Raw genomic sequence first — 27,269 nt, forward strand, 5'->3', positions numbered from 1 at the left:
AAAAAAAAAAAAGACAGTATTATAAAAACACTATAAACCTATAAAATGATTAAATGAGCAGAAAAATGATAAAACTGTGAACTTGCTTTTCAATATAAGGTCACAGAAAAAATGGAGGGTCCTAACATAAGTATTCTTCCCATGAGTCTATTTAATGCACAACTTTTTCACAGTTTTATTACTTTTTTGCTTAATGTTTGAAAATAAAAACTCTCCACAGAAATATTAAAGAAATGCCGTAGAAGATTCACCTTCCTGGATTTTTTCCCCATTCACACACGTCCACCTTCACACTGCCAACATTTTGTTTAATGTTTCCTCCTGTAGCATGGAAACAAGATCTGTTTCCATCCTTACATTATTATTTTGGGATATTGGAATTATTAAAATACAATAAAAGACAAAGAATTAGGAATAAAACCAACCGAGCACTGCAGTCTCCTTCACAGGAGTATTATTGGAGTGTAATAGAAAAATCCCATTTGCAGTCACCTAGTTTTTAGATCCCTGTAGTTTCTGTTTTCTTTGTTTATTTATTTATTCTATTATTTATTTAGTTATTTCTTCATTTTCGTTTTGCTGTATTTCCCTGTATTTATCATTTTAATTTTAAATCACTGTAGTTTTTCTTCCCATTGATTCCTAGAGTTTCCACATTTTTTCTCTGTTGTTTTTTTCTTTTTTTTTTTTTAAGAATTCTTCCTCCAGTGTAAAAACAAGATTCGCTTTCTTGCCCTCAACAGGATTATGGGATGTTGAAGTTATTAAAATACCATAAAACAGTCTGGATAAAATCAGCCTTAAGCGCCACAAACTTCACAGTCTCTTCCCTGTTTCAGATCCTTGTTATATCCACTGTTTCTCTATTATAAATTATTATTATATTCAATTTAATATTTCCTCCTCTAGACTGAAAAAAAGAGTCTTTTTCCTCCTCATGGATGGATTATGGGATATTTGAGTTATTAAAAACCATGAAAGACAAAAAAGTCAGGGTGAAATCAATCCCTCTGAAGCACATTCTTCTCTGGATGAATATTACAGAAACATTGTGGAAGAATTCAATCTGGAATCTCCTACTTCTTTCCATTAGTCTCTAAAATATCCACCCTTGCACTGTTGTCTCAAATGTCCTGCTGCAGCATGGAGTTATTAAAATACCATAAAACAGAAAAAAGTAAAATCAATCTTGCAGAATTACAGACTTCTCCACAGGAGCATTACAGAAATGTACCTTTAGTAATCCAGCTTGTGAAGAGTTTTTCCTCCCAAAGATCTCATTAAAATCCACCTCTTCATTTTTCATAAATAGTTCTCCTGCAGCAGCTGAACAAGAAGGAGGATTATGTGCCATTAAATTACTATAAAACACAAAAGTCTCAAAAATAAACCTTTGTGCAGGAATATTGTAAGAATATTTGATTTAATATGTCTTCCTGCAGCATGAAAAGCAGATCTGTTTGTATCCTAAATATTATAAAGACTTAGGTGTTAGTCCTGTGGGCTGATTGGTCAATTTAAGATCAACACCAAATAGGTTTAAAAGTCTTGGCAGCTTGGATTATCCATGTTAAACTGAACAAACATCTTCTGCATCAGGAGAATCAACCTATCTCCTCCTCCTCCTCTCGATCAATACAAACTCGGAGTGCCGAGACATGTGGCAGCTCAGGGACTCTCCCTCATTAATAATGAATACACTCCAAATCCCACTCTGCATGTGTGTGTGTGAGGAATAAGAGTCCATCATCTTGAATGCAGCAAACCAAACTCAATATATAAAACCACAGTTTTATCCCCTGATCAAAACGACAGCACACACTTCTTTTCAAACATTAGTCATTTTATTTATTACTCTTTATTATTTTAGCAATCTTTTATTTTATTTTTTTATATATCTCAGTAGGCCTATAATTTGTAAAGTATCAATCTTGTGTTAAAACTGTCTGGGATAGACTATCTATAATAGAGCTTTTTTATTTTTATTTTCTTAAAATCCTTTCAATATACATATTCTCTTGTTAGATGATTTTTGGAATAAGTCCTTTTTTTTTTAACTCTTTTTGTTACGCAACATCCCCATAAACAAACAAAGAGACAAACCAACAAACAAACAGAAGTACACATCTTTTTGTCAGAAGGCAGTGGAAATGTTGTCTGTGCCTCAGCAAACAAATGAACAACCTCCTCGAATTTATTTACTGTGTTTATGTAGTTTATGATGCTACTGTACTGTTGGGACTCAGCTTTTTAATCTAACATACAGACCTAAAATATATCACTAAGGTCGTCTAATATGAATCACTGGCTTATGAAAACGGGGCTTGTGTTAAATAGCAACAGTCTTATCGCTCTTCAGCCACGGTTTGATTTTTTTTTTTTTTTTTTTTAGCTACACTGGCCATGAAGTCACGTCTTCGTATTGCTGTCGGCTTTTCCACGTCACATTTCTTTTTTCTTTCTTTCAGTTGCCACTTTGTTTGCTCACAGATTCATTCGTCTCTAACACGTGGTTCTGCTGAGCAGGGATGTGGCGGGACAGAGGGATGGTGGGAAATCAACCACCAACACGAATTAAGTTCAATCTAATATGCTGCTTCTTTCACAATGAAAACATCCTTGAATAGATTTTACAAGTCTGATCTGTCTTACAGCAACTTCAACTTTTTTTTTTTAACTTGTTCTTATGGGATTTCAGGAAATGAGCACATCTGAAGAAAAGAGAAGTGTTTGCTATAACTACTTATGGTTTACGTCTTAAAAGACACTTAAACTCTGATGAGTTTAAATTCAAACACATTTTCTGCTTGATGGGAAAAGTTGTGTTTTGAATAAACCAGGCTCAAAATACCTGATCAGACTCTTAAAGTTGAACGGGGAATTTTGCCACATGCTAGCCTGAACTCTTAGCTAAACTAATAGTCATTTAACTGCTAAACTGACTTTTTAGCTAACCAGACCTAATCTGGTGTAGCTGCTAATCCCACGTTATCGTAATCCATCTCTTTTAACTGCTAAACTGACCTAATATGTTTTAGCTGCTAAACCAAATTCTTAGCTAACCTACTTACCCAAACACTGTGTTTTAGCCTCTAAGCTAATCTAAACTAAACCTCCTTCAGTCTGTTTTACTGCCAAACTGAACTCTTAACCAACTTGACCTAGTCTGGTTTAGCTGCAAACCTGACTCAATTTGTTATAGTTGCTAACTGAACTGTTCGCTAACCTAAGTCAATCTGATCTAGCTAAATAAACTGAACTGCTGGCTAGCCCTCATCAGCGTAGTTTAGCCGTGAAACTGATCCACTGACTAGTCTTCACCAATCTGGTTTAGCTGCTAAACTGAACTGTTAGCTAACCTCAGACATCTCTTTTAGGTGCTTAGCTAAACGGTTAGCTTGACGGACACAATCTCCAACAACAACTCGTGCTACCAACAACTGTCATTTCCTTGTTGTTGTTTCATGTGACAGCAATAATAAACATTTCAGAGTTTGTGCTCACGTCCTGAAATCTTTCGGGACTGACTTCATGCAGGTTAACATCAGTCGAAACTGGTCTGTAATGAAAAGCAGGCTTTATACTCTCAACTACATCCCTGCACCTCAGAGCTTGGTGGGGAAAAATAAGGCTACGGTCACACCAGAAACTGGCTGAGAGATGTTTCTTCAGGTGGTGTTGATTTTGGAAGTGGCAGCCAGCTCAGCAACCAAAAGTAAAGCACTAGAAATTTAAAAATGCCCATTGCAGGCTGACAACTGACTGTAAGCCATGCTGCATGGGTCAAAGGTCGCTGTAGTTTAGCTTTTTGCAAGTTGCCACAAGTGTGCCTGTAAATTTTGACCTGTTCAGGAGGATAAAACTAATTCCACCACCGATAGTGACGACTCCATTCAGGCGTAGTAACGTGGAGCCGCCATGATAAATAAAAGCTGGTGTGGCCGTGGCCTAAGCACAATAAACAGCCAATAAGAATACAAATATTACATCACTATCAAGCATTCGGTCCATCAAAACCACCAGGCTCAACAGAGTCTACTTGGCGCAATAAAAAAAAGGAAAAACTGCCCGTGATGGAAATGAGGTGACGGGTCTGAAATGGGCTCTAGGCCTCGGCTTGTCTTATTGATTTTGTTGAGTTAAGCTCGGCCTCGCATTACACATGAAGATGTGCCTTAGGCTATATGGGAACCCTAATATATAGCCTGATACTGTGTCAGCACCCAGCAGTCACATAGTGCTGTCTAGGCCTAGCCTACTAAACATCAATAATTCATGGTTGACTTTAATACTGTGTAATTCCACGATTGTAAGCGGGCAAGAATCCATCAAATTTTTATCATTGTCATCATTTCAGTTCAGCGGCATGTTGAATATTTCATGTCATCGACCTGTGGGTCAGGTCAGCGTGTGATTGGATGAGCGCTCCAGGAGGATGGCCTGCAGATGTCCCGGGAAGGCAAACCAGGCCGCCATACAGTGATGTTGTAGTAAAAATCCATTTTGGGTGTAGTTTTCTGGTGATGAATTCAAACTCAGTCCTTGAAGTCGTATTTTCAGTATCGAAGAGCAGCTATCACTCTTTTTCTAATTTCTTTTTTTGTTTGGGTTTTTCCTTTTTTTTCTTCTTTTCGCTTTGTGTTTTTATTTTCCTTGTTTCTGTTAAAACGCCAGCCAAGTCAGTATGGTGGGCAGTGTGGTTAGGACCAAGGCGAGGCCCCTGGCGTCGGCAGATCTGGGGGCTCCATTGCCGCTGCCACAGAGTTCAAACAAACTCCCACGGAAATCCAGGTTGCGAGACTCCTTTTTCAGTTTCTCCCAGAGGTCCGTCGCTCCCTCCTGGCAGTCGGCCAGCGCCGTCGTGGCACAGGAGTGGAAGTTATCCCAGTAACTGGCAGGAGAAAACACAGCAAGTATTAACACCACAAGCTCATGACTGCAGTGGGAGGCTGGTTCTAAACTGGATGCAGCAACTACTCAGGAGGCAGAGCCAAGAGTGGAAGTCATCCCAGAATCTGGCACCATGGAAAACAAAACGAGGAAAAAGCTTATGAAGACACAGCCGGTGAAAAAGACAAAATATAAAGAAAGTGCAGAGCCCCTAAACATATTACTGCAATGTTTTTTTTCCATGAGTACTGGGCACAGAGATATTTTATATAATTATAAAACCAAATATTAAACCCACTCAAGAGGCTTTTTCAGCCACACGAGAGAAAACTCAGCCAGTGTGAAGTTTGAAGTCTGAAGCTGAACGACTGATTCAGCCTTGTAGTTTTAAACGTTGCAGCCTTTTATAAAACAAATGAAATGGACTCTATTCAGTCAGGAAAACCCTCAGAGGTTAAAGTTACAGTGACTAAACTAGGATAGAAGAATGCAAGATTTATTGATTCTGTCTGAAGATTCAATAACCAAATGTATTTCATGTGTCAGGACAAGATAAATAACATCCACAGTGATGAGGGTCAGCTTTCCTTTATTGTTACCTTCCCTCTTTATCCTTCTTTCCTTCTTCTTCCTCTTTGAGAGTTTGATTTTTTTATTTATATTGTAAGTATCATCTTTTCCCATCCTTTTCCTTTCTCTCTCACTTCCTCCTTCCTTTTTTCCTCCTCTTTTTTCCCATTTTTTTATTCTTTGTATTTTTTGGCTTCCTCTCTTCCTCATCATCTGTCCATCTGTTTCTTTTTCCTTCCTCCTCCCAGTTAACATAAAGATGACACCAGCCTGCTCACATGCACACACACACACACACACACACACACTCACACACACTCACACACTCACACACACTCACACACACACACACACACACACACACACACACACACACACACACACACACACACACTCACACACACACACACACAAATCTAATCCAATCTTCCAATCTGCTCTCATTGATGTTGACCTCCTGAACCGAGTCATGTCGATGCTACATCTCTGAGCAATTAAAGTCTGTGTGTGTGTGTGTCTCTGTGTCTGTGTGCATGTGTTTGTGTGTGTGTGTGTGTGTGTGTGTAGGCGTATTAATGCGCCCCTCTTGCCACGCCTCAACACCGCTGTGATGGAGCTGTCACTGAATTAAAAAATCGTGTGTGTGTGTGTGTGTGTGTGTGTGTGTGTGTGTGTGTGTGTGTGTGTGTGTGTGTGTGTGTGTGTGTGGAGGGGTGGGGTGGGGGCCTCTTGCTGTGGTGTGCCATCTGGTGCCCACCCGGTTTGGATGGTGGGACGAACGTGGGGGATAAAAGGGGAGCTGGGAAGGTTGGGGAGGTGGGGGTCAGCTGGCTGGAAAGGCCCCTGCACCCTGAGTTTCCCCCTCAGGGTTTGTACTTAAATCACTCATCTTATTTTCAGTGTTGAGTCCAGAGAGCTTCACTGTCACTGTCATTTCAGATGCTACGAACAGCAAAAATTAGCCATGAAACAGGCTGCGATGATCTGAAAATAAACTGACAGGAATCTATCGACCTATGTGTTTATTGTTTTGTGTTTATTGTCGTCTTTGTAGAAAACAAACTGTAAGGTCACAGGAAAGAAAGGGGCTAGGAAACAGCCTGAGGAAGGAAGTCTGCCTGAGAGAACAGGTTCAGGGGACACAAAGACTCATGGACGATAACAAATTTTCAAGGGAGCTGAAGGCAAAAACTGATTTTATATACTTAGGCCCCTGAATTTGATTATTTTATGAGGAAAGTGGTTGTGATTAGATTAGATTCATTTTCAGAAGGAAACATGGAAAACATTTATTCAATTTGACTCTTGTGGGGGAAAATATCGCCAGGATTTGTTGTTGAATTTGCAGTAGTGCATGGTCTATACATGGTTATACTATCATTGTACTGCATGTAACTTTTATACTGTGTATGTTTTACAGCAGGTGTTCGTGTTTATCTGACTGTGGTGAGAAGATGAAACACAGGGGAGGAAAAACCACCGTGAACAGCTGCAGAAGCCTGACCAGCGGCCTCTCTGGCTGCCTCAGTCCACCTCGTCCTAACGGTAAAACCAGCTCTGACACGTCGTGTAAACGTACTTGCAGATCTTGTGCAGGTTCTCCCTGTCGTCCAGGTCCTGGGGATAGTTGGCCATGTTCTCCCCCAGCTGAAGCAGACAGTCTGAGAAACCTTTAAACACCGAGTCACATTGACCAGCGCTGACCAGCACCGTCTGCAACACGGAGACTGCAGGGGGAGGAAGAGGAAGAGGAGCAAGGAAAGAAGAGAAGGATGGAGGTAAGGATGGAGGGAGAGATGGGAGAGGACAGGGAGACGGGGTGAGAGACAGAAAAAGAAATATACTTTCAATCATTACAGGAGCTGAAGAAAACATTTCACCAGTTATTCATCTAACACCAACGACTGCAGGTCATGTTCTGCTCACACTGATTTTCTTTGATGATGACCTGAATCTTTCCCTCAGTGCTGATGTGGTTAAACTCAGCCATGATTAAATATACATTAAGCACTGAAACGTGAAAAATGTTGGCAGTACATGTTTAAAAACATGCTGCTGTAGAATCCTCCAAAATCAATGTTGGCTTTGGTTTAGTGACAAAATCTCATACAACACAACATAAACATAGAACAATGAAGTCTGGGCTTTATTTCATCAGTGCATCTGGTGAGTTGTTGTTGTTGTTTCTAAATACTAAACATTTTTAATTGTAACATAAACGGTTTTTCATTTTTAATAGTAGAACAGCTACATGTTGTCACTGAGCATAAAAATATAAACAGAAACCCTTATGTTAAAGAAAACAGGCTCTGAAAGTAAGTTGATTTTTGAATGGAGTCTGGTGGACAGCAGACTGAAGCTGAGATGTGACACAGGGCTGCAGCTTGGTTAAATCTCAGTTTGGGGACTGATCCATTAATTCTGTTCATTCTTGAACTCCTGTATACACGAGATGGAGATTTGTGTGTGTGTGTGATTGTGTGTGTGATTGTGTGTCCATTTCCTCCATAATTCACTTTTAACATGGAGAAAATTCAACTGTAAAACACAGCACGGGTCTGACACGCCCCCATCCCCCCTCAGCCAGTCACAGACATGCACTAACATGACACACACACGCCTCTTTACATGACCTTTGTTAACTCAGTGTGTGTGTGTGGTTCGTTAAGCTGGGGATTGGGCTGATTGATTGGTTTGGATAATAACACGCCTGCTGTCCGGTTCCACTCGATCAAACTGTGGACTAACACAGCATGACGTGTAGGACGAGACACGGCTGTTAGGGGAGGGGTGAGGGGGACGGGGGTGAGGGGGACGGGGGGGGGGGGGGGTTGTGGGCGGGGCTACACAATTTATCTAATTGGAAAGTAATTTGACAGAAGTTCCACTTTCTCATTGAATCTTGATGATCATTATATCTAAAATCTGAAGAAACTGATGCTGCTCCGGTTTTACTTTACCTGCGAAAGGCACCTGGTGTGAATGATACAGCTGATTAGCATCTCATCTATCAGGGAGAGACCAGCAGGCCACCACACACACACACACACACACACACACACACACACACACACACACACACACACACACACACACACACACACACACCTTTTTGTCTCACAGATATAAAGTGAAGACACAGCAGGTGTTAGCTGGACAGGATAATGAACTGGCTGACAGGTAACATGCTTCTCTTCCACTGGGCTGAGGCGAGGTTCTGTTCAGACTCAGCACCTGGTCCAGGTGAGGGAAAGATCCTGATCAGGTTTATCACAGAAAACGTTCCCAGCCAGTTTAATTCCACTGAACCTGAACCACCATCGTTTCCTGTAACAGAAGCTTTAGTTTCACTGCTTCCTTTTTCAGCAGCGACTGAGACAGTGTCCGTGTCAGGGACGTTACTGACCTCAGACATGTCTCTGCCACATGTTTGAAAGAGCTGAGGGTGGAAACTGATTCATGAGCAAAACAATGACTCATGTTTCGAATTCGACTTGGCACATGGAGAGTTTACTGACCTGCTGATAAACTGTGTGAAACACATCAGCCTGTAAATCCATCTCTGGGACACTTCTGTGTCAGTGGTTTAAAAAAACGATTTATTTTTATTTAATTTTACCTCTTATACTTTAACCTTTATACATTATGACAGTTTTATTATATATCTTTATGACAGTCACACTATTTTAATATTATAGGATAATAGTTATTATTTGATTTCTACATTTCTGCTCCTGTGTAATCCACAAAGTCCCTTATGTTGTGTTTATGTTGCTGTAATGTTCTCGTAGTGTCATTTTAATTAACCTTAACACACTTTTTAAAAAATATTCTTTTTTCTTTTTAGCTTTTTTTTCTGGATCAGATTCAAAGTAAAGTGAAGGATTAATGTTCTGAATCTTGATGTTTGCATAATTTAAAATCACCTCATTCGACTGTAATGTGTCAGTGCTCTCTGCTAACATGGGATGGATGAATGAGAGTCAAACACCCTCTCCCCCCCCTCCCCTCTCACTCTCTCCCTCTCTCTCCATTGTTTCTCGCAGTGTCTCTCCACCGCTGTGTGTTGGAGGCATTACATCATCTCAGACTAACCGGCTGCCATCACTGCAACATGCTCTGAGTCTCTGCAGCACCGAGACCAAAACGATGCAATCAGCTCCAAACAAGGTCAGGAAAACATGTGAATGAAGGGGACCCCCCCCCCCCACAGACACACACACACAGACACACACACACACACACACACGCACACACACACGCACACACACACACACACACACCTTTCCCTCAGCCCTCACATCCTCACAAAAAAAAAAAAAAAGAAATCAGCTTTTATTGCCAGAAATGTGATCTTTAAATTCGTTTTCCTTCAGGCTCCTTAATTCTTCACAACATGATTTATTATTAATAAATATTTATTATTGATCAGATGAAACTGAGGTGAAGTTATTTTTAACTTTTCTATAAAATTACCACTAAATCTTTTAATTTTTAATTTTTTTTAATTTTTATTTTAATGTTTTATTTTTATCTTATTTTGTCGATTTCTTTTAATATTTTCTTACATCATCTGATCAGACGTGTTTTATTCCTTTATTCTTTTTTCTCTGGTCTCTCTCTTTTTTCTCTGTCGTGCTTCCATCCTTCATCGCTCCATCTTTTCCCTTCTCTTTTTACTCTTCTGTCTTTTCGGGGTTTATTTCTGTTTGAGTGAAACCAGGACGGTCCCGTCACACGCACGCGAGCGGGTGCGCGCACAGCGTTTTCGTTCACGCCTCCCATCAGGCACGCTCGCACTCATTCACCCCACCTACACCCACACACACACCCACCCACACACCCACACACACACACACACACTGTTGCCTGCAGTGCTTCGGTGCCAGAAGCAGCGTGTGCTCCCACAGACACACCCACCTCCGACACACGAGGCCATTTTTCGCGCGTAAAAAAACCCAAAAAGCCAAATTCCAACCATTTCCATCAATAAAAATCCATAAAACGTTTTAAATCGTTATTAAAATTATTACTGACAACAATCTGCTCGCGAATATGAGTTTTAGCGAACAGTGGAAGGATGAATATCACGTGTTTGAGGATGAATATTTGTACAGTAACTGTTTTTTTTTTCTTTGTAGATTTAAAACCATTTCGATTCTTTTTCTTTTTTCTTTTTTCTTTTTTTCTAACGGGACGTTGAGGTGAGAAATCTGCTGCCGCATCGCGCCAAACCTCCGCTCCCAGCAGCCAATCACACTGCAGCGATTCAAATAACACACACAAACTGTTCAAACCGGAAAAGACTGATGACAAGATGAAGATCTGGATCCAAAACCCGAACCAGCCTCACCCCGCAGGAGACTGATCTGGGCCAGAATTAATGGGGAGATGGGGGGTATTTGAAATTCAGACCAATTAATCGATTTTATTCGATTCCCCTCCATGTAATAATGAGTCTGTGTGAACTAAATAATTCAGCAGATATTTATTTGCCCTCGGTTGCTTCGGATTTTTCCCTCTCGTTTCGTTTCTGGATGATTTCGATCAACAAACGCTCCTCGGACACTTTGTCTTTATTCCTCAGCTCATCCTTCATCCACTGTTTTTATTTTCAACCTGATTTCACTCGTTCCTGCCTCCTGAATATCAAACCTCTCTCTCTCTCTCTCTCTCTCTCTCTCTAACAATAGCACCGAGGAGGATTCTGCGTCTTGAATAATTCAGCATTTCTCTCTGCCACAACACACACACACACTCACACACTCACAGCTACACGCACACAGAGTCCTCCTCCACAGCGTCGTTATGCAACGCAACAGCAGAAAACAATCTCCATATTTCTGTTGTTTCAGCTCAGATATTTGCAGCTTTTCATTTTGTGCGGTCCAGTTATTAGACGGATCCAGGAGGCGCAGGTTTCCTGCTGCTGCGGATCCGTTTCTCTGCCGCGTTAAAACCCAGCTCTCGATCAAAAAGATTATTTTCACAGGATTTTATGAGAAAACGTTAAAGAAAATCGTGCAGGTTTTATCTGCAGGAGGCGGGTGCACGTCGGCTGCTGCGCGCATGAAAATAAAAGACCTGAACGATCTTTTCGACCTTGTTCGAGTCTTTTCGTTCATCCTGCTTTTTTTTTTTATTATTATTATTATTATTTCAGAGCAGCTGAGCTAAAAAAAAAACTGCAGCTACAGCCAATAAAATAAAGACAAAGTGAAAAACGTGATGAAGCTGTTTTGGCTTTTTCCTCCTCCGGTTTTCACTCCCGGGTGTGACGGTGCTGCTGCCTCCCTGCAGCTCCGCACACTGCGGCGGGAAGCGCGGGTCCTGCAGAACCGACAGCACCGGGAAGAAAACGGCACCGGCTGGTCTCATCGCGGCTGTTTTCACCGGAGATTAACGGACGTTTGCAGAAACTCGCGCAGGCCTTTTACCTGCTTCACATCCATAAACTCTGACCCGCGTGAAACCAAAACAACAAATAAAAAACTTTTTATTTTTTCACCTTAAAACTAATATATATATTTCTATTAATATTTTTTCCAGGTGAAAAAAACGCAGTGAATGTCTCTGGTTTGGGACAACCGAGGTGCAGAGCGGGAGGGAGGAGGGGGGGAGGAGGAGAGGGGGGAGGGGAGGAGGGGGGCATTCCCCTTGTTAGCACACACATGCACACACACACACACGCACTCGTGTCACGCACACCCTCCAAATGTGAAGTGTAGCCCCGTTAAAACGAGCCGCTGCTGCTCACATGCCTCCACCGCTTCATTACGACCCAAACCAACAGGGAAACAACTGAGAGCGCAAACACCACCAGCAGTTCACAATGAATTCTCATCAGTCACAACGAATCTAAGTCTGCAAACACAAAAAGAACAAAAAGAACCCAAATTAGAAATAAAACCAAAAAAATTACAACTCGTTATTAGAAGCGACCGAAAGCTGATTTTTTTTTTTACCTTAAATCATTAGTTAAAATATAAAACACTTTCAAAAACCGAACATACATTTTTTTGGCCTTTAAAACAAGAATTTAAAAAAAAAGAAAAAAATAGTTTTTCTGAACAAAAACGTGGAAAAAAGGAAAAAGCATAAAGTGTGATTTATCTGAAATCAGAATTATGCTGGTTTCCGTTACTCACCTATGTGAAGAGCTAGAAAGAGTGCGAGGCATTTGGAGGACCAGGTTACTCCCATCCTCTGCGTCCTCCTCTCACCATGAGAGCAGAGATTCAGAAAGTTGGAGAGCAGCTGAGGAGGAGCCGCACATTCCCCGCGAAACACCCGCAAAACGGCTACATCCAGCGCCCTCTGAGTCCTCCTCCTTCTTCTTCTCCTCCTCCTCCTGCTCCTTTATTCTTGTCGTCTCTTTCCTCTGTGCGCGGTCCTTCCTCCGCCCTGCTCGTCTCCGAGCTTCCTGCCTGTTTTTACGCGTCTGGAGAGAAAAAAGAAAAGAGAGAGAGAGGAGGGGCCCTCTCTCTCTCTCTCTCTCTCTCTCTCTCTCTCTCTTTCTTTCTCTCTTTCTCTCAACCTACACACAACCAAGCGGGAAACTGACCAGCGCCCAATCAAAATATATTATGTTTATATATATATATTTTATTAATTATTGAGTTATTGAAAAATTGCACCACAGAAAACCTGGTTTTAAAACCGTAATAATATAATAATATAGTAATTTCTATTGAACTCATTTGTTTTAACGTTTTTTCAGGTTTGATTTATTTACATATTTATTTTGTGTTTGTCAGATAATTAACATCTGTACAGCTGCAAACCACAATTATTTTCATTATCAATACCTGACAGGTATTTTCTTTAATGATTGACTGATCATTGGATAAAACATCATTAACACCTCTTTATTTTTTTTTATATTTTTTTTTTAGTTAAACCCCCAAAAACATAAGAGAGAAATTTTGGAAAACTAGCAAACAGATTGCAGATTTTTCAGTTTTTGTGTAGTTCTGAGCAGCTCTCAGGTTTGTGTGTCAGGACGCAGCAGCATTTTTAAGGTCTTGATTAAACCTTCACCCACGTGATGCAGGAGGATTTTTACATGTGTGACTGACCTTTGACCTTTAGAGGAGCAACACGTGCAGCTGGACGGTGGAGCCATGAAATATCACAGGTCTTTGTGTGCCTGATGAAAACATGAATGTGTGACACAGGTGTCATGTTCAGGTTCAAGTGACTTTATTTCTATTTTTATTTTTTATTCTGTTATATTTGATTTTTTTTTTTAACAAAGCTTTGTTCTGGGACAGTTTGCGTCAGAGAGTTTCCAAACCAAAGAAAAACCTAAAATCCTCTCATTAAAAACACGAGAGAAGCAGATCTTCATGGTTTGGTCCGTGTTGTTCTGCACACGGCTTCACGGTTTGAGTCCATAATTGTCCCAAGATATTTGTAAGATTGGACATGTTGGACACGTGACTTCGTGTGTGGACGTACTGAAAAAATGTCAACCTGCGGGGGGCGCTAGAGGACAAGTCAGAGGACAGACACACAATGTGATATTACAATAATATGAACGTGTCATTAAACATGAATGAAAGGAAGCAACACACACACACACACATCATATCATGTTGTGAGTCCTGTGTGTGTGTGTGTGTGTGTGTGTGTGTGTGTACATACTTGGGATAAAAGAAAAAGAAGGTGTGGGGGATCTCGTCTCCTCCTGCTGACGTCAGCAGAATCTGAAACAAACCAACTCTCTGCTGCTGCTGCATATTAACACAGATGTTTCCCTGAGGCACACACACAAATACACACACACACACACACACACACACACACACACACACAAATACACAATAATTGGGTCCCTGGACAGTTTCAAATTGACTCAAATCTAAAAACATTTCATTCCTGGACAGACACTAAATGGCCATCTGTGTGTGTGTGTGTGTGTGTACTCACATGCATGTGTGTGTGTGTGACCTTGTTGTTTTGACTTTGAGTTTGACCTTCAAACACGATCCGTCCTCCTCTCGTCCAATCAGAGGCAAAACACACAGCTGAACTCACATCGCTGACACCTGCTGGCAAACAGGAGCAACTGCGATGTCCCACAACTTTTTGAAGCCCTGAACAGACCCCCCCCCCCCCCCCCCCCCCCCCACACACACACACACACACACACACACACACACACACTGTCCTGCTGCCTCAAACTCTCACTGCAGCACCAAATGTGGATTCATCCGCTGCTGAAAATAGTTCCCAACAAAGTCGCTGTGATTCAGCCTGAGACTGACTCACCTGCTTCACTCCAGTCTTCATTCACTTTTCTGTCACTTCTGCAGCTCAGCCAGCTCATCATCTTCATCTTCGTCACCTTCTGCTACAACACTTTGAAACGTCCAACATGTCTTTTCAGGAATGACGTCAAATCATTTTTGTTTTTTTGTTTTTTTTTTAGCTTGAACATTGCATCATTCTGTGGAGTATTTTTTAACGCTGAGCGGTTCTTAAAGCGCGTAAATCACCGAGGTGATTCTGTATGCGGTGTCATCTCACCCCGCCATTAAAGCAGCGCCCTCATTTGAATTTGGGAGCGAGACACAGATCGGTTTCGCTGCTCCCACTGGGAGACGGCATAATAAGGACACACCATACATAATACATCATAACTATGGATTTGGGGGGGAAACTCTGTTGGGGGAGGGGGGTGCTGGGGAGGGGGGTGCTGGGGGGGGGGGTGTCAGCATCGACCCTGTGAGCCAAATGGCTCTTTTAGAGGAAGTAGGGATGATGTCACAGTAGCAAATCCTTCAATGGGATTGTGTGTGTGTGTGTGTATGTGTGTGTATGTGTGTGTGTGCAGGCTGCAGCATCATTTATCTTGCTCGCCTCCATTTGTTTCTTCAGTCAGTGGCACCATCTGGTGGTAGAAACGTGTAGCAGCAGCTTTCAGCTCCAGCTTTTTTTTTTTGTCTGTTCGTCTGTTTTCAGTGTCGGTTGTGCGACTGAAAACCTCCCAGACTGCTTTGTGTCTCTCTGTGGTGATTTTTGTGCGTCTTCTTCGTCTGTCTCCACATTTAGAGCATCTGTACAAAGCACTCAGCATTAAACAGCTCGGTAACTTAGTGAAGGTGTGAGTAAGCAAAGTAAGATCTGTGGCCCTGCCTGAAAACTCACCTTCAGAATAGATTTGTTGTCACTTTAAGCTGCGAACACGGAGCCTGTCATCGTCTCTCAGCTTTGCTCCGTCTCTTATTTATCAATTAGCCGTGGCTGTGTGTGCAGGGGGGGGTTTCTAATCCCTGCAGGATAATTACAGGGCTGCCTGGGTACAAAGCCCCTGTTGAGGCTGTAATTGGTTGGCGGGCTGGCGGCGGTGACTCACCACTGGGTATTGACTCATACTCCCGAGGTGGCGATGAGCCGTTTGCTCTGCTGCTCTGAGACGCTCGACTATTCGCTGGACCAAACCTCTGAGGAGTTTTCTCCAGTTTAGACAAAAGGAGAATAACTCAATATCTTCTTTCGTTTGCTTTTTCATCATTCACTCTCTTTGTATTTGTCTTTTACAGTGACCGCAGGGATGTTCCGTCTTTGCTCTGACCTTTGACCCCTGGCTCCTGGCTTCTTCGGGAGTTGGGTTTATTCTGTGGATTCCCTTGTGGTTTTCTCCTCAGAGAGAAGCGAAATGTGCAAACTGTCAAACTGAAGTTTCCTCTGTCTTCTCACTGCTGAGACTCAGAGAGATTCCACAATCCTCTCTCTGTTTGAAACAATATTCCAGAATTTTCCTGAAGCTAATTCCAGACAGTTCCTCACCTGATTTGTCTAATTCAGACTGCTGAAGACACAATTTGTCCTCAGTCGGGGTCGGCGGGTGGAGGGGTGGTGGGAGGTCAGAGGAGCAGAGTGACCTCCTCTGCTCTCACTTCCTCCTGTTCTTCTTCTTCCTCCTCTTTCAGAGACGAGTTGACCTGAAGAGCTCGAGTCAAACATTTAACGTCAGATGAGATGAAACATGGTCTGTCCTTTTGTCCTTTTGTCTTTTTGTCTTTTTGTCTTTTCTTTTACCTCCTGTTATGTCTTGTTCTTCTCTCTCCTGTCCCTCTCCTTAATATTCTGTCCTGTGTCTCAGATTCGTCCCTTTCTTCACTGTCCCGTCCTCCTCATCCTGTCCATTGGTTTTTATCCCCTGATTTTTGAAAATGCTCTGTCTCTTTGTTTCCTGTCCTCTCAGTTCTGTCTCACATTCTGTTCCTTCCTTTAATGTCCATTCCTGTTCTTTCTATTTGTTCACCCTTTCATTTCCAGTGCTCTTCTGTCTTCCTGTCATATCTTCATTATTCTGTCCTTTTACTCATTTGATTTGTCCTGTCCTTTATATTTTTCCTCCCATCATGTCCTCCTTTTGTCCCTCTTTTCTTTCCTATCCATATTGTTGGTCCTTTGTTTTCTGGGGGCATTGTGCCTTTATTTTTTGAACAGTGGACAGCGGAGATGTCCTCTCTTCTTGTCCTCTCGGCTCCTTTTCTCCTCTGACCATTTTTCTTTTTGCTCTGATTATTCTGCCTGTTCCTTCTTGTCCTCCTGTCTGTCTGTCTGTTTGTCCTGTCCATTTCTCTGTCCTGCTGGTTTTGATTTTTCCCGTCTCGTCTCATCCTGCACACGCAGAGACGACAGCAGATCTGCTGACAGACCACAATAACCCTCTGTGGGTCCTGATGAGTCAGGCAGATTAGGAGGTGAGAGACGGTGACTCGTCCTCTGGGGGACAAATCGGCCTGAAAGCTGAAGTCTTCGGTTTGCTTATGACTGGCTGTTTGCCCAGAAAACACAGAAACAGCACCTCTAACATTTCATCATGACACGTGGTGACTGATGATCTGTCGCTGCAGAGGAGAGAGATGATTTAATCCAGTCCTGATATTTATTTTTGCCTGAGATCCCTGACAGGAGCTGAGGGCTCTGCGGGAGCTAACGTGCTAATGCTCGTGATCTGTCCTGCACCGTTTTAGGTCCAGACAGAAATTTCTCACCTCACATTCACGTCCCCCAGATGATGAATCCTCCTGATCTTTCCTCCATCACGATGAGGTTCATACTTTCGGCTGAACCGTAAAAACTCAGGTGATGGAGTGAACCTGGTGAGAAAGATCCTGACCTGGTTGAACAGACAAAACGTTCACAGTGACTTCAGACTGTTTGTTTACATTTGACATTTGACCTGAACCACAGGCAGGACTCTGGATGTGGACTCTGGACGTGGACTCAGGACGGATCTGTTTCACCCTGACGCCTCAGACAGTTTGTTGTTGAGTTCAGAGCAGAACAGAGATGTCAGTCTGCAAACAGGAAGCTGAACATCTGGCCAATCAGCTGCAGCGTGTCAGGATGACCCGGTCGAGGTCAGAGGAAGTTCCTGCAGAGGAAACAGATTTTCACACAAAAATATGAAACTACACAACTTTCTGGTGTTTTCAACTTTCCACAGCCTCAGCAGGTTTTAAGAAGATCTCTGAAAACCTGTTATCACCGAGGGTCTGAACCATCGTCGTCTTTATTATGTGAAACAGTTCATCAAACATAATGTTTTGAACTGAATTTTAAATCTACACGGTCGAGTCAAATACACAACACTTCCCTCTGACAGCTGCACTTTGATGCATCTGTCACACAGGTGACAGAGGTCAGAGGTCGCTTTGTTTGGGTCGAGGTCACCTGCACACCACACACACACACACACACACACACACACACACACAACCAGTTTAATTAGTCAGCCATTTCTGTTTCTCCAATGAACTGGCTAAAACAAATAAAACTGTGTGTGTGTGTGTGTGTGTGTGTGTGTGTGTGTGTGTGTGTGTGTGTGTGTGTGTGTGTGTGTGTGTGAAAAGAGGAAGCAGTGTGTGTATATAAACTGATGCTGAGGTGGATCTGATCATCTGATCTGATCATCAGAGACTCGACAGACGACCTTCCCTCCATCTGAGCGGTGAGACTCACTCACTCTGAACATTTGTCTTTTTTTTTTTTAAACGCACATTTGACATTGTTCTTTTTTTTTATTATATTATTATATATTTTTTCATTTTTCCATCGTTTCATGTGTGTGTCTCTCTCTTTCTGTCCAGTGACCATCATGTCTCGTCCAACCAGCGGAACAAACACCTACAGGGGGCGCTACTCTGAGCCGGTAACAAACATTTACTTTGATTATCAATCGATTATTTTCCTTTCGTTCTTTATGTTCTGATTATTTTTCTGACGTTTAGGTTCCGACGTCCAACCTCACGACCGAGGAGGATGATTTTCCAGAATTTGAACTTTTTGATGAAGGTGCTGACTCAGAGGCCACGCCCAGAGCATATCCACCTGATGGAGGTAACATCCATTTAATGGAAGTCTCTGACATTTTACAGGCTGCTGGTAGCCCCTCCCTTCTATAAAGCTCATGTTGATAAAGTGTCAGTCCCCTTTTGTCGTGTCAGAGATGACTGTTTGATTATAAGAAAATGAATCGACTTTGATCATTGCAGCTGCAGATCTGTTATTTTTCATTGATTAATCCATTCATCCATTTGCTGCTGCTCATCCAGGTCCAGGTCGTGATTAGTTCATGATATTATTAGGATGTTAATTCTGCCCCACAAAGGCAGAGAGCAGTAAAATCTAAAGGGAACATGGCGGGAAAACTGAGCGTCAACAAACAAGCTGTGCATGACAACGTGGCGTACTCTCCCTTTAATCCGCCCTCCCAGCGTCTCTGGTGGTGCAGAACGTCGACATGTGTCAGCAGATCAACAAACCGAACCACTTCACCTCCGCCTACGACATCCAGAACCTGGTGGTCCGACGTGGTCTGGAGTTCCTCGTGAGGGTCACGTTCAGCCGCCCGCTGACCCCGGGAGACGACTTCCAGCTGGAGTTCCTGATTGGTGAGTTTCACCCTCGGCTGGTGATGGTTGGACTGGGATCCTGTCAATCATATATGGATATGATTTAGATATGTATATACATATATCTTATTATTTATTATTTTATTTCATTACAAACACATTTTCCCAGACAATGCCCCCCCCCACACACACACACACACACAGACACACACACACACTGTCACAGAGCATGCTCAGTGGCCACGGGTCGACCCACCTGAGACTGTTAAACTGCTCCCTCATTAACCAATTAGCTGATGAAGAGACGACCGAACAATTAGACGGCTGTCAGTTCATTAGGCAGCCTCACGTTCATTTGGCTGGTTAATTAGTACACACACTCCCCCCGGCTCTGTCGTTAGAAGACACACATTAGACACACATTAGACACACACTAGACGTCTCGGGCTCAACGTTAGAGCTCCTCAGTATCCACTGAGCTCAGCTGGTGAATATTTTTCACTTGCCTACAACAGAAGTTAATAGTTTTTCCATAAAATCTCGAATATAACGAACGAATATTCCGTTGTAATCAGGACCAAACTGCGTCGGCCTTTCTGGATAATATCCTCATAATTTACACGTAAAATTCCAGCAAAGTTCTGGAAAGTTTCCAGGGATATTCCGTTCCTACCCGTACGTTTGACAGATTATTGATCAGAAATCATTTGGTGAAACGCCTCCGGCTGATTTACATGACACCATGTTTTTGTGGTTAGTTTCCAGATGTTTGTGTCAGATGCTGGTTTGTAACGGAGCCACTCTGTTGTGATACAGTCTCTGTGCTGTGGGAGTTAATTAGAAGCTCGTTAAGCATCAGTGCAGCAGTTTGATATATCAATTCATTACTTTGTCGTCTTCTGTTTGAGTTCCAGCCCCTCCTCTCCTCCCTCCTCTCCTCTTTGCTTCCTTTCTTTCTTTACTCATTCGTGCCCTTTCCCTTCAGCTTTGTATGCCTCCTTCATCTTCTCCTTCCTTTTCCTTCTTCTTTCTATGCCTCCTCTCCTCTCACCTTGTTTCCTCTCCTTGTTTCCTCTCTCCTCTCCATCACTAATCCTCCTCCTTCTCTTCCTTCAGGCGCCAACCCTTCTCCCAGTAAGGGCTCCCTGGTGGTGGTGACGTTCGGGTCCCGTGGTGGCGGCTCCTGGTCGGGTCAGATCCTGGAGACTCAGGGAGAATCTCTGGTGCTGGGCATCACCCCGACGGCGGACGCCATCGTGGGGAAGTTTCGTACTTACGTGGCCATTGTGACGGACAGCGGCCTCCAGAGGACCAAGAGGGACGCCAGTACCGACATGTACCTGCTCTTCAACGCCTGGTGTCCAGGTACGAACACCTGTACTGACATTTCACTGCCTCTCAGAGAGAATTCATTCATTTGCCCTGGGTTTCGTCTCTCAGGCGACACTGAGGCATCATAACTTCTGATGTGGTACACTGATTTAAACGTAACTGTAACTACAAATACAAATTTACCCACAATATGAGGAAAGTATATTGATTTCAGAAAACGTTCAGCTAAATGTTAAGTCTGCTTTTGTCTCTGCAGAAGACGCCGTGTTTCTCCCTAATGACGCAGAGCGGAGGGAGTACGTCCTGAACGACAGTGGCGTGATCTATCAGGGCTCAGTCGGAGCTGTGTCACAACGCAGCTGGATGTATGGACAGGTACACACAAATGAACACACACACACACACACATTGTGTACGAAAGGTGAAGCATGAAGTTAAAGTGAATGTGCTCTCTCTCTGCAGTTTGAGCGTGGCATTCTGGACGCCTGTATTTACATCCTGGACGCGTCTCAGATGCCGATTTACAACCGAGGCAACGCCATCAAAGTGGTCAGGAAGGGATCTGCCATGGTGAGGACAGCGAGCAGGAAAACACCTGGTGGGCTCTGTCCGGTCGGCCCTTACAGAGCTCGGGGCTGTGGAACTGAGCTCGATGAGCTGATCGGGTCTGAGATGTCCACAAACAGGACACAGGAGGAGAAACTCGTCTCTCCAGTTTTCTTTCCTTTGCTCACTGACCTTTGACCTCCCTCTTCCCTCAGATTAACTCTCAGGACGATAACGGTGTGTTGGTGGGGAACTGGAGCGACGACTACTCCATGGGCAAAGCCCCGACATCTTGGACAGGCAGCGTCAAGATCCTGCTGCAGTACGTCAACACCGGAGTCCCTGTCTGCTTCGGCCAGTGTTGGGTGTTCGCTGGAGTCTTTAACACCTGTAAGAGCACAAACTGTTTCCATGATACACTTTTAAAATGCTGGTGTTGTGTTGGGGTTTTCGCATAACTTCAGTCTCAGGTGAGCGGATGGATGGGCATACAAAACAAGCACAGAGACACACAAAATGTCCAGAAAGACATAATGACCACAAACTGTAGCAAAAGGACCAAATAAAAACACATTTCAAACAGACTTATGTTATTTTGTGTAAAATTTAGTCAGAAACAGAATAGAATAGATAGTGTAGTGGAGTGAAAAGTACATTTCCCTGTAGAGAAGAAGGAACAATCAGTGGAAATGGAAAAAAAGGTAAAGAATCTCAAAGTTGTACCTGAATACAGTGCTTGAATAAATGTACTTATGACTTAGCTAAACACATTAAAGCCATAACAACAATGTGAGTATGGTCTGAGGGGACGGAGCAGGAAACCTCTGCTGCTGTTAATGTGGCGTTGAAATATTTCGCATCTCTGCAGTCCTACGTTGCCTCGGCATCCCCGCGAGGGTCATCACCAACTTCTCCTCAGCTCACGACAACACGGGCAACCTGAAGACCGACCTCATCTTCAAGCCTGATGGGACACCAGACAGACGGCACACCAGGGACTCCATCTGGTTGGTCCAGGCCATCAGGACTTCCTTTACTTTCCCATCCAAAGTTAGAATTTAAACCGAAAACGGTTTTAATGTCAAGACCTCAGCTCATTGCTGAAGACATAACATGTAGAGGCTATTCTAAGTGCTGTCTTCAAGAAATCTGTCACATGTAGAAATTCTAGTCATCAAATGTAAAATAAAGGTTAACATCTACAAAACTTCAACAATCAGACAGCTAGACGTCTTTTCTGTCAGTTTACAGAAAATAAAAGCCACAAATCCATGTTACTTTCTTCATGCAGCACTTTCACATCCAGACCATGGAGACGTTTGTGGAAGAGAAAGAAAAACTATGTCTTAGAAATGTGTAACCTCCATTTTAAATTCTACGTCTTAGTGGAAACCGACCATCAAAAGTAGGAGCTCTGCAGAGTGGAAGCTCATTGGTCACTGAGCTCATTGAGAAAACCAGAGCCGATGTTTTTCTGTCTCATGCTGTAGGAACTACCACTGCTGGAACGAGGTGTTCATGGTGCGTCCTGACCTGCCGCCGGGCCTCGGAGGATGGCAGGTGGTGGACTCCACGCCCCAGGAGACCAGTGACGGTGAGGCAGACAGACAGACAGACAGACAGACAGACAGACAGACAGACGGACAGATCGATAAAACAGGTGGACAAACGGGTGAAAACATGTGTCTGTGTTTGGTTTACAGGACATTTTCGCTGTGGTCCAGCCTCAGTCACTGCCATTAAGGAAGGTCTGCTGTGCCACCCGTTCGACTCTGGATTCGTCTTTGCTGAGGTTAGTTTCAACATTTTTTGAAGAACAAACTCTTTCATGGCAACAAAGTGCGAAGTTATTCCTTAGATCTCACTGTGTATTTACATCCATGTTGTATCTTAGCTTTGAATCTGTTCCTTATTATGTAGTTTTCATAATAAACTGAGCTCAGAGGGAACAGTTACCCTGAAAACACCACTCACTGTGTTTTCTTATAACAGCTTCACTTGCTTTAAACTTTAGCTTCAGCGTGATAAACTGTCCTAACGACCGTTTTCCGTCCGTCCAGGTGAACAGTGATGTGATCTTCCTGAAGCGGGATCGTTACGGGACTCTGACTCCATTCAGGGTGGACAAGACTCATGTTGGACAGGCTGTTTACACCAAAGCTGTAGGTGGCACTTCACCTTTGGACATCACACACAACTACAAGTATCCTGAAGGTAACACACACACACACGGTCACACAGCCACAACTTCCAGACCAAACTAAACGAATAAAGCACGTAATGTTAGAGCCCCACCTGTGCTGTCCTGACGTGTGTCTGCAGGTAGTGCAGAGGACAGCAGGACTGCGTCTCGGGCGGAGGAATACGGCTGTGAGAGGGATCACTCTGAGCTGTCTGACGCCCAACTGTCTGTCACCATCAGTGCTGGCCAGGTAACACAGGTCACACAGTGTATTGAACTGTGCATACATCCATCTGTCTAACCGCCCGTCTGTCTGTCTGTCTTTACATCCATCTGTCTTTTCATCCATCCATCCATCCAGTGCTTGCTGGGTCAGGACTTGAACCTGATAGTGGATTTCCAGAACCAGGGTGAACTCACCAGAACCGTCCATGCTCACCTGGCCGGGTCGGTCATCTTCTACACCGGAATCACAGCCAATCACTTCAAAGACCAGGACTTCAGTGTCACTGTGCCGGCCTACCAGAGTGAGCGACTCCAGCAGTCACCTGACAGTCCTGTGTGGAAATAAAGTCAGTTCTAATGATGGTGTGTGTGTTTGTGTGTGTTTGTGTGTTGCAGTGGAGCGTGTGGTGTTGAAGACGACAGCTCAGGAGTACATGTCTCACCTGGGCTCTCAGCTCTGCCTCCACTTTGTTGTGACTGGACAGGCTGACGACCAATCAGTGAGCGCCATCAAGGTGATCGACCTGCAGACCCCAAGTCTCACCTTGACGGTAAAAGCTCACACACACACACACACGTTTCCCAGATTTTGTTTTCTTCTGTTTGTTCTGTTATCGGTTCTTCATTGATTGACTGTGACATTTTGTCTTATTTTGCTTTATGTTTTTTTATCTGCTGGAAAAATTAATTTAACTTAAACTTAAATTTAATCATAGCACCAGTTCTTCTTCTACTTTGTCCTTCTGTGTTTGCAGGTGAGCGGCCAGCCTCAGGTGCAGCAGGAGATGTTTGTGACCGTTTCCTTCACCAACCCCTTCAGCTTCCCTCTGCAGAACGCCTACCTGGCCATGGAGGGAGCTGGACTCATGAACGTCAGGACACGTTACTACAGGTAACACACATATCCACACCTCTGATCACACGCTGACTGATGTTACGTTGTATGTTTTAATTATTCTGCGTTTCAGTGCCATTGATCCTCAGGCTTCGATCTCCTGGATGGAGTCGTTCGTCCCTCGGCTGGACGGACCCCGGCGCCTCGTAGCCGTGATGGACTGCAACAACCTGCGTCAGGTAACCTCAGTTTCCTCTGTTAAGATCCTGACTTTAAACTGATGAACTGACGTGTTTCTGTCGTTGGAACCGGCCCTGTCTCCCTCTGCTCTAATTTGGTTCAAACGTTCACAGCTGGGATCGCCAGCTGTCATAGACGTGCGTCCGCTTAATAAGTTAATGTGTCTGCTAATGCACTTGACATCACTTGTTAATATCCCACAATGCATGCTGACATGCACTAATACTAGCATTCAGTGGAAAACAGTTAGCATTTAGCATCAAACACAGATGAACCTTAACATTTACCCATGCTGTCTGTGATCATGGTTACGTTTAGTTTTTGCATGCTAACAGTCGTTAGCATGCTATTTTTTGTTTGTTGTTACATTGATGTGTTTTTTGTATTTGTTTACATTGCAATGTCAACAAAATAATATATTAAAATAAAATTTCAACACGTTAGCGTCCAGATCAAATTACACTGAACTGGTCTGTTAGTTCACCTGTTGACATCCAGGTGTGTTTTTTCAGGTGTCTGGAGTTGCTGATGTCACCATCTCAGCCTGAGATGACTGGGTCATAGAATTGTGACCACGCCCCTCATCATTTCCACCAATCACAGAAGCCTAGGTTGAGTGGGCAGAGCCAATGAACAGCACAAGTTCCTTTTTTTAATGATTTCTCTTCTGCAGTCGTAATCAGCGTACATTAAACCAGAGAGACCAAACTACTAATCTATAAATCTGTCAGGTTAATAGATAAGCTTTACCTCAGGAGCCCCCATTTAGCCTTGATAAGCAGTATATAGAATTTAAGAAACAGCAAATGATAAATAATAGACATATGACAAGTTATAGTATATTAATAAAGACTGTTCACAGCTACATTATAGTGTGGTGTAAACATGTAAACATGTTAAATTAACTCCCAGCCAACACCATCATTGATTTGTTGTGTTTTTTTAATCAGTTTAAATCTGTTTTCAATTAAAAAAAACAATTTAACTGTTCTAATTTTTAAATGAGAAAGTTAATGAAATGCAGAATTTGCAGAGCAGACTTTTGTGTGTTCAGACAGTAAATGTCACATTTAAACCCCAGCTGAGTGTGACAGTGGCTCTCCTCCATCAGATCTCAGTCTGACAGAATGAGCTGATATGAAACATTAATCAATCATAACACCTTTCAATCAATAAAAGCTGGCAACAGTCAGGCAGAGCTGACAGTGAGGAGGCTGATGACACAAAGTCTGGATGTAAAATCTGTGTCATGAGGAAAATCATTTTTAATTTCAGTCTCTTTTCCAGCTGTTGTTATTAATGCTGAACCTTTCTACTAACAATTAAAGCATCTTCAAAACCACTGAAGGTGTCACTGACCATTATTTTCAGATTCATTACAATCGATGACATGAAATGTGTGAAATCTGCTGCCTGTCGATCATCATATATATGATCAACAGGCAGCAGATATATTATTGAAATATAAAAAATAGAGATAGATATATTGACAGCATCATAAGATTAAAGATAGAGATATAGAATAGATATATAAATAAAATAAATAGTATGTATGGTATAAGCTTTGGTGGAAGAAGAACCTGAGTAAGGAGCAAAACTAAAGTAAAAAGTTATTAAAAATAATAAATGTTGTGGAGTAGAGGTATAAAGCAGCAGAGAATGGAAAGTCTCATAAATAGTATAGTACAAGTACTTAAACTTACACTTCTGAACAAGACTGGAGTAAATGTACTTAGTTACTTGTATTTTGATGATTACTCTGCGTCAGCTCACACACACACACACACACACACACACACACACACACACACACACACACACACACACACACACACACACACACAGTGCTCAGACAGAGGAGACCTGACCTTTGGACAAACACTGGCCTCTGTGCTGTTTGTGTCTTTGTTACATAACCAGTTAAACTGGTTTACCACTAGATGGCGCCGGCAGCCTTTTTCTACGACACTGAGCTGAATTACTTTGACTGTCAGTGGTTTAACCTGCACACCTGAGCCGACTGCGTGGATGTTACCATGCATTTTAATCTCAACAAAAGGAAATGAAATCAAATAAAGAGAAAATCTGAATTTTTACTGTTGATATTTAATGTACATTTAATTTTCTTGAATAAGTTTTATAACTGAAGAACAACAAAGTTATTTAGGATTTTTTTGGTTTCGTTTTGTTTGTTTATTTGTTTGTGTTTTGTTTTTGTTTTTTTTTTGAAAAATACATTTTAAATTCTACGAGATTTTTATCTGATTAAATAAAGAAAAGTCAGAAAAAGAGAAAGGAGCCGGATGTTAAAGCCTTTACAAAGAAACTGAAATTACAAATCACTGATGAAACATGTAAACGCTTCTCAGTTTGTTTATTTCCAGTTATTTCTAAATACTCACACAATCTGGAGACGTGCAGCTGAGCTGAACCTGCAAAGTGTCAAATGTGTATAAACAATAACATGATTCAGCGTAAATGAAAAATCAAATTTCCAATGATGAATTAAAAAGTAATAAATATTTACGGCGGTTTAAACTGAAAAATTTAAACCGCCACCAAAATTTTATTTAAT

General features: G+C 42.6%; 3 protein-coding genes across 3 annotated transcripts in view; 1 reads left to right on the top strand and 2 right to left on the bottom strand.

Moving 5' to 3' along the window:
• Positions 1–27,269, bottom strand: part of LOC121200363 (protein NLRC3-like) — a 567,821-nt gene that overhangs the window by 202,762 nt on the left and 337,790 nt on the right. The gene's annotated exons all lie outside the window — the stretch shown is intronic.
• nrn1a (neuritin 1a) lies at positions 3,494–12,848 on the bottom strand. The gene is made up of 3 exons (XM_041065779.1): positions 12,609–12,848; positions 7,040–7,187; positions 3,494–4,891 (listed from the first exon to the last, which is right to left on the bottom strand). The coding sequence occupies exons 1-3, from the start codon at positions 12,661–12,663 to the stop codon at positions 4,663–4,665; spliced, it is 432 nt and encodes a 143-aa protein (XP_040921713.1). The 5' UTR covers positions 12,664–12,848; the 3' UTR covers positions 3,494–4,662.
• LOC121200385 (coagulation factor XIII A chain-like) lies at positions 18,328–25,902 on the top strand. Its single transcript, XM_041065658.1, has 18 exons — positions 18,328–18,430; positions 18,570–18,631; positions 18,711–18,819; positions 19,197–19,373; positions 20,451–20,699; positions 20,923–21,041; positions 21,129–21,236; positions 21,428–21,602; positions 22,081–22,219; positions 22,703–22,806; positions 22,916–23,004; positions 23,273–23,426; positions 23,535–23,644; positions 23,756–23,921; positions 24,016–24,170; positions 24,375–24,511; positions 24,588–24,693; positions 25,207–25,902. The coding sequence occupies exons 2-18, from the start codon at positions 18,578–18,580 to the stop codon at positions 25,240–25,242; spliced, it is 2,187 nt and encodes a 728-aa protein (XP_040921592.1). The 5' UTR covers positions 18,328–18,430; positions 18,570–18,577; the 3' UTR covers positions 25,243–25,902.

This window comes from Toxotes jaculatrix, chromosome 20 (genome assembly GCF_017976425.1).
Source record: "Toxotes jaculatrix isolate fToxJac2 chromosome 20, fToxJac2.pri, whole genome shotgun sequence".
NCBI classification, from domain to species: Eukaryota; Metazoa; Chordata; class Actinopteri; family Toxotidae; genus Toxotes; species Toxotes jaculatrix.

Bases quoted from the DNA above. Each gene is read 5' to 3' on its own strand.
- LOC121200385 (XM_041065658.1), top strand. From the start codon at position 18,578: ATGTCTCGTCCAACCAGCGGAACAAACACCTACAGGGGGCGCTACTCT. The intron at 18,820-19,196 runs GTAACATCCATT...CCGCCCTCCCAG, and splicing joins AGCATATCCACCTGATGGAG to CGTCTCTGGTGGTGCAGAAC. The intron at 22,807-22,915 runs GTGAGGCAGACA...TTTGGTTTACAG, and splicing joins GCCCCAGGAGACCAGTGACG to GACATTTTCGCTGTGGTCCA.
- nrn1a (XM_041065779.1), bottom strand. From the start codon at position 12,663: ATGGGAGTAACCTGGTCCTCCAAATGCCTCGCACTCTTTCTAGCTCTT. The intron at 7,188-12,608 runs GTGAGTAACGGA...CTCCCCCTGCAG, and splicing joins CTTTCTAGCTCTTCACATAG to TCTCCGTGTTGCAGACGGTG. The intron at 4,892-7,039 runs GTACGTTTACAC...TTCTCCTGCCAG, and splicing joins AACCTGCACAAGATCTGCAA to TTACTGGGATAACTTCCACT.